The sequence below is a fragment of the Protopterus annectens genome, chromosome 11.part0 (assembly GCF_019279795.1).
Source record: "Protopterus annectens isolate FY-2018-M chromosome 11.part0, PAN1.0, whole genome shotgun sequence".
Lineage (NCBI taxonomy): Eukaryota > Metazoa > Chordata > Ceratodontiformes > Protopteridae > Protopterus > Protopterus annectens.
In genome coordinates this window covers 1,493,253,831-1,493,272,532 of record NC_056745.1, presented here as the reverse complement: position 1 = coordinate 1,493,272,532, position 18,702 = coordinate 1,493,253,831, and the positions used below count along the sequence as shown (strand labels likewise).

The 18,702-nt window shown below is 41.3% G+C and overlaps 1 protein-coding gene across 1 annotated transcript in view; it reads right to left on the bottom strand.

Annotated features, from left to right (window-relative positions):
• The window catches only part of PLXNB2 (plexin B2), a gene marked incomplete in the record, with an annotated part of 671,705 nt that overhangs the window by 359,584 nt on the left and 293,419 nt on the right, over window positions 1-18,702 (bottom strand). Inside the window, 2 exon segments of the mRNA XM_044087338.1 lie at window positions 3,409-3,538; window positions 15,729-15,834. Of these exon segments, the coding sequence (XP_043943273.1) occupies window positions 3,409-3,538; window positions 15,729-15,834 (236 nt within the window).

The following is an 18,702-nucleotide window of genomic DNA, read 5'->3' as shown; positions in this document are numbered from 1 at the left end:
TTCTTTGTCTTTAGTGGTGCTTTAATCTTTGCCTTTGAAGCTGAAGTCGGTTTTACATATAACTGTGTAGGCCTGAAAACACCCCCAAAAGCCAATGCCTGCTCAGAGGCTCTGGACCCATCTGAAGGGATATTTTCCGAGTGTCCAATACCTTGAGTTTCCTGTGGCCTAGTCGGCTCCACATGAGAGTTGGAAGCGGCCTGCGGCTCTGAGGTAGCAGGCGTCAGGGGCTGCGATAGCACCTCACTGACAACCGGCAAACCGGTATCTGGCTTAGAAGAAGCCTCATCGTCAGTTTTGCACCTCGGATGTCTGTCCTTTTCCTTGCATTTCTTGTGAATTGCAGTAGTCGGATGGCTATTTGATGACATCATGTAATTAAATCTTCGGCCAAATTAGTGAAATGCAAAATCGTGCCGACACTTAATAGTGCATTGGTTAAATCTAGCACAAAACCTACAATTAGCAACATCGTGATCAGGGCCTAGGCAAGGAATACAATAAGAATGGAAGTCCTTATGAGGTATTTGCTTCCCACAAGAAATACAATTATTAACTTTTTCTGACATCGGTCTGGAGCAAGAAAAAAGTTTCCCCAACGGGATACTTAGCTTTAAATGAAGACTTCGGATCTGAAATTCGAATATGAAAATCTCAGGAGTTGGCCGACCGGTACTTGTGAACTGCTTTTGCTTCAGGCACCGCGCGGCAAGAAAGACTAAAGAAAATGGCGTCGGCTGCATCTTTTATACCCCTGGCGCACTGACGTCAGGGAGGAGGCAACAGCAACAGACGCTGGACCAAGACTTTAGAATTCAGGCCGACTACGGGTAGCCTGCCAGCAGGATAACCCAAGTGTAATAACTGCAACAGTGAAAACGATGAACATATATTTACACGTGTCACCAGCACTGTTTTCAAAAATGTCTGAAAGACACCCAACATATAAATAGTGAAACCCTGAATTATAACAAGGGTATTATGTGCCTCTAAAGACACACCATCTAAATGGGATGGCTAGTAAAAAGCATGCGTTAATATCAATCTGTGAGTTTTAGTACAGAAGAACTGAAAAAATAACACATCATGACATTTTGTAAGGAAAATAGCCTAGCGTTAGTCTTATGAAAAATGCAGACAACAGTGTCTGCTGCTCTCATTTGACTTAGCGCTGAAATGCAAAACTTCCTTGTGTCAAGCTTAAAGGGTGGGAATTAAAACAGTTTTCAAGGGCCAGTCAAGTAAATGACATTCATGCTCTTCCCTTGAGGATATAATCACTTTCTTGAAGGTAAATGTCTCTGTCTCTTGAGGTACAATATGTTACTGTTCAATCTGTAAATCTGCAGCCCTTGAGGTGGGGATGCAAATGCTGCAGGTTCGGTTTCTGTTGAGTGAGAAGCCTGGAGTTGCAGTGGCTCTACACTCAAAGTTAGGAGTCAAGAAAGATTTTTTTTCTGCACATTTCAAACACACTTCTGTTATGGAACTTGTGATAAAAACGCCTAACACCATGACTGAAAACCCATAATGTTGGGAAAACTCGTATACCTCCGGAAATCTTAAGAAAAATGCTTTTTCAGACTTATTGGTCGATATCATATAACTGGAAGACAAATACCTTTCTGACACATTAGTTGTGTAGACTATACAACTGAATATTCCATTTCTTTTCTACTGGTGTATGTATACAATACTGCTGAACTTATATTCAGAAGTTAAAGTGGACTTGGTTTATCACAGTATGTTTTTGGCTAGATTTTTAAGGATGGTCCTTTTAATCTAATGGTTACTTTTAGATAATTGCATTTTCCACATCCTGGAAGTCTACTATAAATCTTAGCTGTTTAAAGACTTTAGGACCTCTCTGGGGGTAAATAGAAGGGCTTTTAGCATCGTCAACTGACCATGAGCAAAATCTCTAGAGTGTAACCCCCTCAACAATGAGCTGCTGACCAAAAAAGTTCTCCAGACCTCAAGACAAAAATATTCCACACACACACACACACACACACACACACACACACACACACACACACACACACACACACACACACACACACACACACACACACAATAGGAAGCAACTAGAATCAAGTGTTTACTTTAAAAAGAGGAAAAAAGTACATTAGTAAGATCAGTGGCAAGAAGGGGGGTCTAGATTAAAAGTTATAGGGGTTGCTATGTTGATACAGACCAGGGGCAAATGTTGGTGTTTTGCAGATTTTCTTAGTGCAAGTTTAAAGTTCTTGTGGTTAGGAAGCTGCAATGCATAAAAGATGAATAACCTATAACTTAATGACATACGGCCACATAATGAGAACATGGCATGTCTGAGCTCTTACGGATATATATCCTTAACTTTATTTTCTTTTTTAGTACTTAACATATTCGTTTGACGTCTAGTTTAAACAAGAGTTCTTTGCACTGCATAGTGAAATAAATACATTAACAGTGTTCAGTTTCTTCAGCTGTTAATGTCCGTGTCACATGCTGAATCACTATGTTTTTTCCATCTTTCTAACTCTAATAACCTTGATAATTTCTGATAAAGCAAGATCTGCAGAATGAGGAGGAACACTGGTGTCATGTTGAAATGTTACTGAACAGTTAAAAAGTGTAATAAACCAAAAGATGTTACATTTCTGGTTGCAAGTTACTGTTACAATATGATGCCGTTAAAGTAAGCTGAATTCCTCTAGAAAAAATAAAGTAATATGAACCTTTAATACTAAATTGGATGGTACAGTTGTAGCTCATGGTGATTGTATATCAGTTGCTAAGTGCTACAATCCATGAGTGCTTCCATGTATTCCAGAATTCAGACTTTGGCAGAAAATTTTGACCCTGACTTGCACAGTATGGTTTGTATAGTTGTTCTTTATGAATTCTGACTATGTGAAAATGGCACAACATTTTAAGAAACACTGGAATTCTATGCCACATCAGACTGTTGGCTTACAATATGATGTTTCCTAAGGTAGTATGGATTCATCACAAACCAAGTAGAAAAACTGGAGAAAAATGGGGCACAGCTATATACTAAAAAGTATCTTTTACATTACTTTATCCAGCTGAAAGTCACAGAACATAACAGAATAATGCACCTTTTTTATTTAAAGAGCAAGAACCACTGAAGTTGAAAACTGCAATATGCAAGAAACAGCCAAAAGCAATAGGTTTGTATTAAAGTCAACCAACTAACCAACCAATCTCAATGCAAATGTAAAGAAAATCCAGTTTAAGTAAAGTGAACATTTTAAGCAGAATTCAGAAAGCTATCTAGGGCACTATTAAGCAGAGGGTAAAGCAGATTCATAACATGCAGTACCCCCCCCCCCTCCACAAACCAGCTTCCCTGTTTTAATTAATGCAGCACAAAACAATCTCTTTAGTACTTACAGGAACAGTTTACGCCACCTAGTGAGACACTAACATCGTCCATTGAAGCTGTATTTAAATGTGTACCAGAGATTGTAATGTTTGTTCCTCCATCGCGAATACCTTTGTTGGGGTGAATTTCATGAACTTTAGGTTCCTGTGATAGCAAAAATATAACTTTATGAACTAATAATAAACATTTTAATTAAAATTATACCACAAGACCTTGTTAAACAAAATACTATAGTTCAATGTGAATTCAATATTAATGCCATGATACCATTATCCCCCCCCACACCAACAGGGTTCTAAGGTATAATATATACCAAATTGTTAAGCAAGCCATGAGGCGTAAACCACTACTTTTAGGACATGACTTGGTACAGGACCACACCTTAGCTAATATGACCTACTGCTGATCAAATACTTTAATGCTGCCAAGTAATATCACTGGCCACTGTTCAATACACTCAGACTGATCTTTTAAAACAATAAAAGCCCCCACTAGAACACATGACAAATACACCCTTCTCGTAAGGCATGGAAACTTGCTAGACTCGCACTCAAGAGCCTTAGAATGAGCTCCTTTATATCTACAGAGGGACCCTGAGCTTGTAGTACTCCATGTCATGAAGCAGCCGGAAAAGGACCACAAGCTTGAAGTGGACAATGTCATGACGCAGATGACATGTGACCACATAGACACATTTAAAAAAAATGGCCATGGCTACTACAGATTCATAGATGTGTTCTAGGTTAATGACCACCAGGTCTTTTCAAGCCTAGCTGTACATCCCAACTCTCTGACAAGTTTGGGTACCCTTGTTAGGTGAAAACAAGGGCTTGGTATATGAAACATTTACAAGCACCTATGTCTATTAGAGAGAGAGGTGTCAAACCAGGGATGAATTTCCAGTACACCATCCAACTGTCCAAGTTCCACTTGAATTGGGTTAGGGAGGAACTCTACTTCATGTGGATGAGGAGTTTTTTTCCAGAGAAGGGGTAGTCTCTGGGATACTTACCTGTGTCTCTTTCAGGTCCAATTTATATCACAAGCAAGGTTTAGGCTTTTAGAACAGGTTATTCTGGTGCTGTTTTATTGCAGATATGCAGGAGGTCCATCAGTGAGGGTCTGAAGATGCCTTGTATGCCAGGCATAGATCTTCAGCAGCCTGTAGGAGACAGAATACAGGGGACAGGTATTTGAGGCAGTCTACATAGGACATGCTATTTACTCCCTTGTATTCCTTTGGTGAGGAACCTCTGGGGGCATTCTGGTTGTTGGATGTGCCTGGTTTGATACATACCAAAGGGGACACTGCACTCAATGATAGGTCTCATGAATGCCAAATACAGTGGAACAAGCTCCTCCTTCATATGGATGACATACTTTGTAAGCTGCACAACACAGAATGATTTCCTCACTATCACAGATACATGAGGTTTCAAGGTTAGACTACTGCCTGTGTATGTCTCCAAGTCCCTGATTAATAGGTCAGCTCTTAGGGATGTGCCATCAATATGATAGCTATTAGAAGTGGATGACTTCCCGAAGAACACTCTTATGCATTTCTTGGCATTTAGTTTTAGTCCATGGCTCTGACACCAGTATAAGCCCTTCTTGGAGAATATTAGTGTTGGTGGGGGATTCTATGACTGCTCTGGATTTGCAATTCTTTGCAGACCTCTGGTGAGCCAGAGGCCCTTCACATTTGCCATGACTTCAGGGAAGATGAGCGAAAAAAGAGCGATTCCAGGACTGATCCCTGAAGCACTCTGCTGGTGACTAGCCTTTTTGCAGAGGTGGACGCCCCATTTCTAACTTCCTAGATCCTATCTGTGACCCAGCTGGCTATCCACTGGGTGACATAAGGGTTTATACCCAATGTCTTGAATTTGTCAATAATGCCCGAGTGGTGTATCAAATTCCTTGGCAGGTCACAGTAGGCACTGAGCACCATTTTATCCTCATGCATTGCTTTGGTGAGGGGTGACAGCTGCTGCTCTCCATGCACGAAACACAACGCCTGTTTGACGGCTACAGTTAAATAGTCATTCCAGACAGCCTGATAGATCATGTTTCATGCTACTTAGAAGGTAGCCTGGGGTACTGTCCAGTGATGCAGTGTTCTTGGCCTTAGAGAAAGCATCAAGGACTTATTCCCTAGTGATAGTAGAAGGGAGTAATATTTGATGGTATTCCCTGAGAGGAGGTTAAGAGGGAGAGATGAGTAAATTTAGAGGTTGTAAACATAGCTAAGTAATGCCCAATGGTTTTCTTTGGCCTGAGTGGCCAAATGTACCTCAAATTTGGCTTTGGTAGACTACTTGTCCTCTGAACTGTTTGTTTTGTTCGATGAGTGCTTTTATCCTGATGGTTGCTGTGCTCCTATTGCTTGCCATGATTTTCTCCCTTCTGTTATACATCCTACTGATGTTGCGATTCCACCAGAATGGCTTTTTTTTTGCCCGTTAGTTCTGTATTTATTCCTGGTGGGTACAGCCGTCTGTTTACAGCTAGTAACATGCTTGTATAGGGTTTCTATGATCAGTTCCACATACGCAGGAGTGCTCTTGGGGTTTAGAGGGGCTTGAAATTTGGCCAGGTTATCACTTAGTAGAATAGTTCCTGAACATTCCAGAGTTAGCTGGCATTCTGAGTTCTTTTTCTACTTTAAAGACGACAGTTTTGTGGTCTGACCTTACCGAAATAACATTATACCATGGAGTGTACAGTGATATCCCACATAACACAGGAACAGAGACCCAGTATATCTGCAGCCCTGGTCACTTGGTTAGCGTATTGACAATCTGGTCTGTGCCTGCACATTTGGTGTCGTATATAATTCCCAGTTAACAGTGTGGCAATTAGTCACCCATGAATATGGTAAAAGGTTGGATAGTGAGTATTTCCATTAAACTTAAAAGCATGTTATGGGTTTCTTGAGTCAGGGGTCCTATTGCTTGCAAAACATAAGAGAAGAAACTCAGCCTGTACAAGCCTTAATATACCCCTTAAATTAGCCCTAGGGTATCAAGACATGTCATATATGATTCGGAAGCATGGCTTAAAATGGCACTCATAGCGGTATTAGCTTTGTAATCACCTATGAGCTTGTAAGAAACAGCAGACAAAATAGACCTCTGCACCAACATTTTTTTAGTGGTTATGAAACACCAGTGAATTATTAGGAGCACTGCAAGGAATACTTTTAAACTGCTGTAGTATCTAATCATGGGCAACACTTGACCATCAAAAAAATCAGCAGGAGAAACAACTGGTAAAGGCATTTGCTGCACTGTTATCCCAAATTTTTCTTTGCTAGGCAATACAATTACCTCTTACAATACAAATATGTATGCCATAATCATGAGACTCTCAGTCCAACAATCACAAAACATCAAAACACCCAAATGAGTCCAGTTGCAGCCAGCCTTCCTAAAGATGGCTACAACTCAACCTGCTAAATCAATTAGCACACCTTTTCAACCTATCACTCACAAGTAAAACCGTGCCAAGACACACAGGAAATGCACACACCGTCCCTCTTACCACACAGTTTCTACCCTTTAATACTAGCAGGACTTGAACTGAAGAGTGGGGGGAGAAGGCAGAAGATAGAGGCTGGTCTACCCAGGAAAAGAACTTCCAGGTTTACATTCCCTGGTAGGTTTCTCCTGAAATCTTTTCTCAGGAAGTGTTTACTCTTTGCAGACAAAGGAAGTGAGCTTGGGAGGACAATTCTGTTGATATTAAGGACTGATGTGAAAAAAATGTTGAAATCCTACATTATTTTTTCCTTCTCATGCAGAGTTTTGAAAAGTTCAGGTGTAGCAGGAGCAAAAAAAAGGTTCCCTATGAAGTGGGGGTCGGAGATACAGAAGCTTGGCTACTATATCCTCCGGAAGGGACTGTGAGCAAAGTCATCAGACGGATGGATAATAGAGTCACTGGCTGCAGCCCAACAGGAAGCCTCTGCAGCATGACAGCTGCATTTAATGGAATGCCTGGCTACTTGTGTAGCATGTAACCATGGACTCGGCCTGTGCCATGTGCTCAGAATCATCTAAATTAGCCACAGTTTATTTAACTCCCCTAGAATGAGCAAAAAGTACTTTGTCATGTATGTTTGCTAATATAGGGTCCTAAGGGCCAAACAAACAACATTTTATCATAAATCACACAGTATATTGTACAACAGCAGTCACAGGTGCCACCAACACTATGACTGGAGACCGACTTGGGTGCCACAAACCAGACTATTAAACCACTCAACTGCCCAACAGAATGGACAGAGGTTGTCTCAGGAGCCACAAAACACATTTCAAAGAGTTATTAGGCTCAGGTGCTGCACAATTAAAAAGTCGTTTGTGAAATGTTAGAAGCAAAGAGACTACAGCCTCTGGTGCAACACAACTATTCTTTCCAGGTTTGTCAGACTTGGCTGCCACATGCTTAAATGTGGCCAAATATAGTTACTGTCAAAAACTAGCCTAAGCACAAAAGGAATGGTCAGTATCGATAATTGTAGATGTCAGTATTGATAACTGTAGATGTCTACCATGACCTGCAATGAGAGCAACAAGGAGATATTTTAACAACAGGAGCAACTAATCTGAGAGCAACAAAGAAAATCGGGTCAACACAAAAACAACAGCTGAATAGGTACCTCACAACAACTCAGAGCCAGGTTTTTCTGCCAGCAGCAGTCTTTGGCAACTGTGCAAGAAAGCAAAATGATGTAGGGAATGTTAGACAACAGTTACAAATACTTTAAACCTGAAATAAGATGGAGGCTTTTTGGGATGTACCTTACCAGATACCTGCAGCAACTGGAAAGACCCCAAAAGTACCTCACCAAGATTATCAAAGGGCACAAACAGATGCCATATGCTGCCCGGTTAAAGAAACTCCAGCTCTACTCAGTGGCATACCGCCTGTTCAGAGGCGATCTGTGCCTGACGTATAAAGCCATGTCCAACCCAGAATTAATGGACATGCTGCACCTCAGAAAATCCAAATCCCATCAAGCTACGCTCGAGAGACTTGAACCTCAGCACTGAAATAAATAGGACATGCTGGAGGGACAGATTCATAACCCAGAGGCTCCCTTCACTCTGGAATAAAATCCCAGTCCAGGTTAGGCAGAGTCCCTCATTGACTCTCTTCAAGAGGAATCTTGATGAGTGGATGGGAGATCGAGGTTTACCTGGTATCACTTCTGTGTCACTGTTAGACAGAGGCACAGTATACTAACCTCGAAAAAGGGCATAGCAAAATTAATTTAAAATGGGTGGCGAAAGCCAAACACACTCTGGCTCGGCTTATAAATGCCCTAGGGCAGATAGCCTAGTATGAGTGTATGAGACAGACCAATGTACTGCCTGCAAACTTTAACAGAATTACTTGTCAAACATCAATAATAATGAAAACAGAAAAAGAAAAAAAACTTAAAAGTGTTTTCATCTGGGTAATTACAGGACTTCAGAGTAAAATCACTCATTGTTCCACCCTATTAAATACACCAAACTAACAAATCAACATATTTACATATTTCTATATTTTATTGAACTATTTATTGAATAATTTTGATCTTCATGGACAAACTGTTTTTACACTACATTTTATTTTTTTGTGTTATATTTACTGCTTATTTTAACTGTTGAATTACTCAAATATTTATGCACTAGTAATGCAAACATACACTCCAGTGGCTCTACTCGACAGAGGCACTAGGAACTAAAGTTGGATGGCACAATGCCAGGTTAATCCTATGGGCTAGGCTTGTAAAGGCTCCAGGGCCATTAGCCTAGTACACACCTATGAATCTATGAAAATTTATGCACTGTCTGGGCCTTTGCTGGCTTTGCTGCTGGTGCCTGGAGGGCCCATCTTTGTGCCCCTTCCTATGCACAGTTTTTGCTTGGGTAGGAAAGGACCAGTGCATGGTAGGGAAGTTCCTGTGGAATCTGGGGGGTTGTACCTGCAGAAAGTCCTTGACTGCCTGCATTGACTTAGCCTTGTCTTCCATTTTCTTAATCACCTCCTCTGCCTTAGGGCCGAACAATTGTTCCTTATCCAAGGGGGCATCCAGAAGTTTTAATTTAACCTGATCAGGCAATGGTTGTTCCCTCAACCATGCATGCCTTCTAATGACTGACCCAGAAACTGCAGCCCTGCTAGTGGCTTCCAAAGCATCAAAGCCACAATGCAGGGAACGCTTGACCACTTGAGAGCTAGAGAGTATCAGCTCTCCTAGTTCTCTGGTAGTAGTACTTTCTGGTAAGGTGGATATTTTCTACTTTAACAATTCCAGTATTTTGTGTTGATATTTAAGCATATGGAATTGGCAATTGAGAGCTCCAATGGCTAGGGTAGCTGAAGTGTAGGCCTTCTTGCCCCACTGGTCCAAGGCTCTGCTCTCCTTGTCAGAGGGTATGGGATTTTTGGAGGAACTGGCCCTAGCCCCCTTAGGTCCCTGAGTAATGACCTCTGGGTCAGCTGCAGGGTTTTTGAACAAATACTTAGGGGTGTCTGGCACACTGCAATATCTGTCAGGCTTTCTGGGTGCAGGGGGCAGGGCATCAGGGGTGAGGCCAGACTCCAGGAAGACATCCTCAATCACATCCTGAATGGGAGGAATAGCTAAGGGTTTATGTTGTAGCAAGTCCAGGAAATCTCAGTCTCTTCTTTGATTGGGGGTTGTCCTGAGCCTCCCAATAGAAATGCTCTCTTAGGGAATTTAAGGTCTCCCTGAATGAGAGGTCCTCAGGAGGGGATGCAGAAGGAATGGATTCCTCAGCATCTGAATCTTCAAAGGCTGCAGGGGCTGTTCTTCTGTGAGTCCAGAAATTCAGAGGCCTCTGACTCTGGCTCCGAAAGCAACTCTGGAGAAAGGTCCATTTTTCTTTTGGCTGGGGTAGCTTGAGCAGACTGGTTACCCTGATGACTGAGATTAAATCCTCAGTCATCCTAAGTAACCGCTGAGACTGAGCAGGTTAGGTGGGAGGTAATCTGTGACTGGGGTTCACGGAAGGTGTTTTCCTATGGGTTGTCCTAGTCTTAGGTGCAAGTGATTCAATGGGCTTATGTGTGGTTATGATTGGTGGCATGGCCGTCAGTCCTTGTCTGGCGGTGGTCATCCGAAAGGCCTCTGAGGAAGCCGGTGCCTGCAAAGTGGCTCTGGACCCAACCATGGGTAGGAGAAGCCTGATCCGGTGGCATACCAGACTCCAAAGGGTCTCAGTAAAGGCCTATGATGGCTCTTCAGCTGTCGTCAGGGGCTGCGTATGCGCCTTACTGAGTTCTGCTGTACTAGTGAATGGTTGGCTGGCTGACTTCAGCTTTGAGTCATCTGAGGGCCTAACCTTCCATGGTCTCTTTCCTTTTCCTTCCTCTTTTTTGGAATTTCCACAGTAGAGTGACCAACAGATGCCATTTTGCATTGGTAACTACTCTCCCTGAAATGCCTAGCTACAAATTCAGCTCTTCTACAGATGGTTCTAGTGTTACAGGACAGAACCTACATCCAGGGACATCGTGTCTGGGCCTAAGCAAGTTACGCACAGATTATAAAAATCTTAGTGTGGTATTTGTTTTCCACAATGGAGGCAGTTATTCACTTTCTTGGACATCGGATTAAGTGCAAGAAAAGGTTCCTCAATGGGCCACTTAGCTTTTAGTAGGTTTCTCACTCACTCTGGCAACGGCCGACCGACGTACTCGCAAACTGCTTCTGCTTTGGGCTCCACGGCAAGAAAGACTGATGTAATGGCATCCGCTGCCTCCTTTTATAGCTCTGATGGACTGACATCAGTCTCAGGTGACTGACAGCCAACACAGGAGGGAAATCCTTTACTCTGGTATTTGGGCCAGCCGAGGGATACCCAGCAGGGATAATCCACAAGTGATGACTGCAACAGTGAAACACAAACAAGATCAGGGTATTTGCCAGCTTAAGGAAAAAGGGACAGAGAAGACACTACAGATGGCTAGGGGAAATCCTAAGTGAGTTTCAGGTGTACTATCAAGAGACTGTATAAGGAAGAGGATGAAGAGCAGAATGAAATAGGGTTAAACGAGGAGATGCATGCAAAGGGGCAACTGGCAAGTATAGCAAAGGAAAGAGGAGCATACTTGACCAAGGCTATAATCACTGAGGTAGTGAAAAGGTAAGTTCACAAAATGAAAAAGGGGAAGTCTCCTGGAATGGATGATTTCCCCAACAAAGATGTAGGAAATTAAATGTTTGGACAGAAATACTTAAAAAAAATATTAAAAGGTGCTGATCCTCTGCAGAGCTGGAGAGATGCAGTAATTGTGGTAATTCACAAAAGGGAGGGGTGGTCAGACGCTCTCCTAATACAGACCAATATAAATCTTAAATCATAATTATAAATGATTCACATCAACAGTAGCAACTACATTAGTGGAGGTGGTCCCTTGCACAGTACAACAGGCTTTGCGGGGGGAGGAGAGCAACACACATATTGATAAAAATTCTGCTGTTACTGAAAGAGGGGAAAAACTGGCCGTATTACCCTTGGTGCAGAGAAGGCCTCTGATAGAGTTAGGTGAGTATCTGTTTCAAGTGCTGGGAGGGTACATGGGTTTCCAGAGGACTGGACAGAGATGTTGAGGAGGGTACACAAAGGGACAAAAGTAAAAATAAGAATGAGACTCCCAAAGGGGTTTGAATTACTTACAGGGTTGATGCAGAGATGCCTTTTCTTTCTCTCACCATTAATTTTCACCTTACAGTTAGAGCCACTGGCAAACCATGTCAGGACACCTGAAATTCTAGGATACAAATGGGGTGACATGCAGAGAAAAATAGTACTGTTGTCCGACATTCTGTTGATAAAAAGACCCAAGGAAGGATCTCTTGAACATCTAGGAGCTAGTGAGTAAGTTTGGAAAATTAGCAGGCTATGAAGTGAACCAGGGGAAAATGCAGGCCATATCACTAAATAGGACACAAGAGCAGGAGAGACTGAGGCATCATGGGAAGATCAAATAAAATACTTGGGGATATGGTTAAAGAACAAGGTTCAAGAAACTATGCAAACAACATCGGAGAAGGCATTGTGGGGGGTCAAACTTTAAATGAGAAGATAGGAGTACACAGGGGGCTGGGTACTGAATAAAAAAGGTACACATTATACAATTGTACTTTTTCCCCCAGCTGCTATACACAATTCAGTTATTTTTGAATATATTTCATGAAAATTGCATGAGAAAGGTAAGGTGGTAAAGCAGTCAACAGATTTTTTTATGGGAGGGAAATAAACTGAGAGTAGCCTGGGCATTGGTGACTGTCGACAGAAAGGGGAGTGCCTGTCAAGGGCTGGATTTTAATGATGGCCTGAGGGCCAGTCAGCTGACAAATATTTTTAGGCTAGCTGACTAAAGATATTAAACAGACTAGAAAAGTACAATATTGGAAAAGACAAATTCACTGAAAAAAGGCATGGATCTACAGGGGTATTTTATAGAACATCTAGACACATGACAGGATATCCCATTGTTAAAGGGAATGCAAAATCTACCCAGTGAATTGTTACAGGATGAGGTAGTGGATAGATGGAGAGAAGAGTTATTCCCGTTTGGCATTTGGAAGGATGAAAGACTAAAGAACTCATTTTGGAGATGGATTAGGAGAGTCACCTGGGCCAGACAGTGAGCAAAGGTGGTGAAGGGGAGGGTTTGGTAGAATGATTAAGGTCTTCCACACACAGACAGACAAAAGGTACAGGGTTAGAGTATGACACCAGGCTACTGGTTAAGGCTTAAAATGGCCCTACAGGGCAGCTAGCCTAACACTCACTTATGAATCTATTAGAGCATGAATGGACTTGCAACAGAAATTCTCCTTACACAATGTAATGGAGTGAGAGTATTGGGGATTATGGGACATGTTAAAGAGGAAGGTAGGGATAGATGCTGCCTCAATCAGCTTGATACAGACAGTTAATTCATATGACTGGAAGAGGAGGAAGTGGAGAGGTTGACAGTGCAAGCACTAAAGACATGGAGAAAAAAAGGAGGGAAAACATTTCCCAAAAAACAAAACAAAAAAATAAAACACAATAGGAAATACCAGAATAGGTGTGGGCTGAAGTGATAAAATTGCTGAAGTCTGTAACCAAGTCAAGAAGTTCAAAATATTTGCTTGGCAATGGCTACACTGGTATTTTTACACGCCAGGCAGACTTGGTAGAATCTGTGGTCTAAACACTGAGCGCTGATGAAGGTACGAGGGAGGGACTTGGGGTAATTGGCTGCATATACTCTGGGGGTGCCAGGTTCTGAATCAGTTTAAGGTAGATATGGAAAAGCTGCAGCATGCAGTAGTGGGAAGTGAGTTTAAACTGATAAAGTAATTATTTTTATTGGGTGCAGATGGGCAAGATATAGGACGGTACAGCAAAGGGATCGCAGTGTTAATGTGTGGGAGGGGGATCCATAACTAAAAAGTGGAAGCAGAAACAGCCCCAAGTTAACTGAAGTTAAAAACAGTCAAACACATAGCAAAAGAGGAATGGAGGCAGGAGATCAAAAAGAATATAAAGGTGGAAAGGTAGAGGGTTAAGTTCTTAAGTAGGAATAGGAAAGGCATCTGCAGCTGGCTGTCCAAAAAAAAAAAGATGAAAAAGTAAAACTGATGACATGAACAGAGGAAAGGGAGGTTACATAAAACAAGCCAAGGCAAAGTATCAAAAAAGTGAGTGGGAGGGGTAGTGCTTGATTACACCTGGTTGCTGTAAACAGGTGGTGGTTTTGATTTACACTGAGGTCTTAAGGTTTGAGATGATGTTGGATAAAGAGCTGAATGGGCAGATGAAGGGTTTAAAAAGTTTTTTAGGGTGATATGCATTGGTTTATGTAAAATACATAGGGGGTAAGGACTTAGCCATTCCATAACTAAGTAGAATAGTTGAGAGATTGGGCCTTAGTCACTTCTCTTGCTAACAGAGTACATGTTAAGGTCATCCAGGCTAAGTGGAAGAGAAGCAATGAAGACTTAGCATGAGTAGATAAACATGCTTGTAACTAATGGTACAGGGTTGGTCATTTTGTTAAATATGAAACATCCACGTATAAAACATTCATAGTTGGTGCAGATACCTGGTGATGGATCGGTACTAACACCATGGAAAGGGAATGCTGCAAGATCGAAAACCTCGTGCCTTAGAATACACTCAAAATACTGTCAGAATGGCATGGTACACTGAATAGTAGTAGTTCAATGATTAACAGATTTATTAATCTTGGCACTTGTTTAAATTTGACTTTTACAGCACAGTTTCTTAGTGGCCTTCTCTTTATAAAACAAACTGTTAAAAATAACTAAGTGATTGAAAACTTGCTGAGGTGCCGAATCCTGTTGTGCTAGAACTCTGAGGCCCTGTTGAATTTTAAATGCATTTCAGCAAGTTAAACATTCTTCTAAATCATTATTACTATCAGTACAAATGCACACGGTTGTTGATTCTGTCAGACTACTACATGGTTGAATTGCCACTACTATTAATTAAATATGTTGTCACGGACTGTGCTACAAGTTGTTTTTATCTATATATGGTTATTTAATGTTATCTTAAAAAATCTGGCACAGCAGTCATTTTCCCAGAGTAGCACTAAATGTGATTTAAAAGCATACAGACTGAATTGAATTAAATAAAACATGCCCCTGATGTCTTTGTGACTGGTAACAACATCCAAACCAGCTACAGGTGGCCAATCCAGTAGCAGTGCATAGTGAGGAAATGCCGCATATAGTAGTCCAACCAAAAAGATAAGCAAGTCCTGCTATTCATTAAAATGCAATGGATACATTTAAAGACACAAAGCCTGCCTGAAAATCAACTTTAAATTAATCATGAAGCATGCAAGATGTCCAAAACCACCAGTAAGTTTCCTAATCTCTTTCTCCGAAAAGCCTTAGTGTGTCATATGAAGAAAACTTCCACATCGTAAGCAGTATTAACACATTAGCAGTAAATGCCCTTCAAAAGAACATAACTGCAAATGGATTAAATAAAACACTTCCCTGGTGATTTTGGGATTGGTAGCAAAGACAGATCAAGTTAGAGCTGGTCAATCCAGTAGCAGTGTGTAGCAAAGATTGCTTAGCATTCCTGTTAAAAGTATGCCCTGCAGATGTATATGTACAGCCAAAGTTTACTGCATCTTGTATCCCACACAAAACCTAAGAACTAAATCGCAAGTCTTCACTTTAAGAAGTTTGCAGTCATTAGTGTGACATAAAAATTGAAATTGTAATCATAACAATAAACATTGAATAAAAAGAAGGTGCAAGAAAGTAAAAATGTGGACGTACCCTGTACTCAAACATAACGTCAGAAAAGCCCGTCTTTTCAGGGTTTATGGTTACTCTAACACCACCTTTGGTGGTAGCATTAGTATTACCAGTTTTACACACAATCCTAACAGGAAAAAAAAACAGAAGTCAAGAAGCATCCATGTAAACCCAAGGAAAACAACACTATGAATTATACAATGCCTACGAACCATGTAAAATTAATTTCAAACTTTGTGCTTATGTCCATTCTACAGATCTAAAAAGAGCTTCCACTTAAAACAGAATAACGGGCTGTCAAAAACGGTCTAGACAAAACTGAAACTTACACATTTGTACACAATATGGAGCATGTCAGCAGTTCTATACAGTATAGTTTTGTGAGGGTACTTACCATGACATTGCCCTATTGAAATGCTGGCACTTGAAATGCCGAGTGACAATATGCTGGAAAAGACTTAAAATTCAGGAGAAGAGTAAATCTCGATCTTCACACTTATTACAAGTCCACTTTTTCAGCCATTCAGTCCCCATGTTTCAGGGCTTGCTCTAGTGGGTCCCAACATTTCAAATGGTCGCCACCATAACACTAAATATATGAATAGCAGGATTACTTTTGTGTGTTTTCATAATGTTTGGGACTTCTCCATAAGCAAAGGTCAGTCTTTTGAGCAGACTTCAGGAGTAGACAAATGACCACAGAATGGACATCAGTTTGAGGCATTTCTTTAAAGGGGTACTGACCTTCATTTTTTTTTTTTGAGCAGGGCTCAACAGTGAAGTATGTTGCATCCTGTATCCGAATGGCAACTTCAAGAAATTCTACAAATTGCAGGAATGTATAGAAACAACCCATCACAGACTAGACCCAGGACAGCTAATAAAGTACATAAAATGAAAGGAGGACATCAAGACATCAAAATAAATATATAACCCACCCACCACAATCTAAGCCATCTACACCTCTCCCAATACATGCAGCATTTTACGCAGAAGTCCACCCCAGGGGTTAGCTTACAAGACCACCAAACTTCTAAAGGAGAAAACAGAATTCAATAAGCCAAGATGGGTGCGAGTTCCTATTTAAGTAATAATCCTGTTATTTAAACATTTACGCTTACACTTCACACATCTCTACTACTCTCATCATAAAGATACTACTGCAGGGATTCAATTATATACGCAAGACTGGGAAACACAAACAATCCCTCAACATGGTTATAGGTGGAGGGGTAAAGCATGCTTTTTTGGATAGCAGAAGCAAAAACATTTAATTCTCTAGTGTATATCTGGTTTACAACATCTGCAGAAAGTGTGGATTAGAAGTCAAAGTAAGTCCCGCAGATATGCTTCAGTCAGACATTTTTGAAGACGACTGCAGTAATAACAGTCCCCCCACCTTCCCGACCAGCACACATTGAATACCAGTTCAAATCTTGATTTAGTGCTAAAAGAAGGTGATGCATTCTGTTGGATGTTTTGACAATCCATTTACATAATGTTTTATATATTGCTTCTCATGACATGGAGACAAAGCTACTCAGAAAGCCTGAAACATCTGGTGCTGGTAGTATAACATCTCAGCTGATTGCCAGTGTTCATGGTGTGCAGAATTTCCTCTCCCTTGTTCTGGTGCTTGGGATGAAAGACAGGACTGATGGAGTAACTTAAGTACAATTTCAGAACCACATCACACAAATACAGTGGTCCTGTGGGTCACCTGTCCTTGTGGAAAGTCATGTAAGGGTTATTTACACAAAGGCTACAATTTGTGAGTCTTCTTGCAAATTGTATTTCAAATCTGTTCACTCATGAAGCAAAATGCTGAATTGTAAACCTGAGTATGCAGTGGTTCTTACGAAGCTCATCTTCCCACACCAAGAGGGATCTAACAGGAGGATGTACACAAGATGCAACAATTAATTCATCAGTGCCTGCTACTTCGAAGTGCCAAATAGCTCTACGTTTCTGAGAAAGACACTATCCAACTAGGAGCACTTACATTTAATATAACTTTTTATGATTTATTAACTTCAGCAGTCCCCCTCCCCAGGACTAATACACTAGTGATAAACAACTATCTTAAACTATTGTCATTACTTCCCCTCTAAATGGGGAATTCCTTATGTATTGGAGATATATGAATTTCAAAGTTTCATAGTATAGTACTAGGCTATCTGCCCTGGGGCATTTGTAAGCCTAGCCATAGTGATGTGGCTTTTGCCACCCCATGAAATGGTACAAAAATGTACAGAATAAATTTAGAATACTGTGCCTCTGTCTAGTAGTGACACAATGAAGGTCCCCTTATATAATAGAATTAGTTTACTGTGCCTCTGTCTAGCAGTGACACAGATGTGACCCCTGGGATAAACTTACGATCTCCCATCCACTCATCAAGATTTCTCTTGAAGAGAGTCAGTGAGGGGCTCTGCCTAATATGAACTGGGATCTTGTTCCAAAGCATGGGAAGCCTCTGGGTTATGAATCTATCCCTCCAGCATGTCCTATTCATACTTGTGCCGAGGTTTAAGTCTTTAGCTCTCGTGGTCCTGATGGATTTGGATTTTTGAGGTGGAGCATGTCCATCAGATCCTGATTGGACATGGCCTTGTCGCCAGGCAGAGATCACCTCTGAGCAGGTGGTATGCTACTGAATAGAGCTGAAGTTTCTTTAGTCTGGCAGAATAAGACATATGTTGGAGACCCTTGATCCTCTTGGTGAGGTACTTTTGTGGTCTCTCCAGCTGTTGCAAATGCCGGGTGAGGTACATACCAAATGGGGCATTGTACTCAATTCATGGGTCTGATGAGGGAGGAATATAGGGGTACAATGACATCCTTGGATCTGGATGTGAATCCCTTCATGATGAGGTGTGCAAGGTAGAATGTTTTTCTAACCACTTTGGCAACGTGGGTGTCAAATGAGAGGTTGCTGTCGACTTGGGTCCCTAGGTCTCTGATTACTTTTTCCGTACTCAGTGGGTTGCTGTCT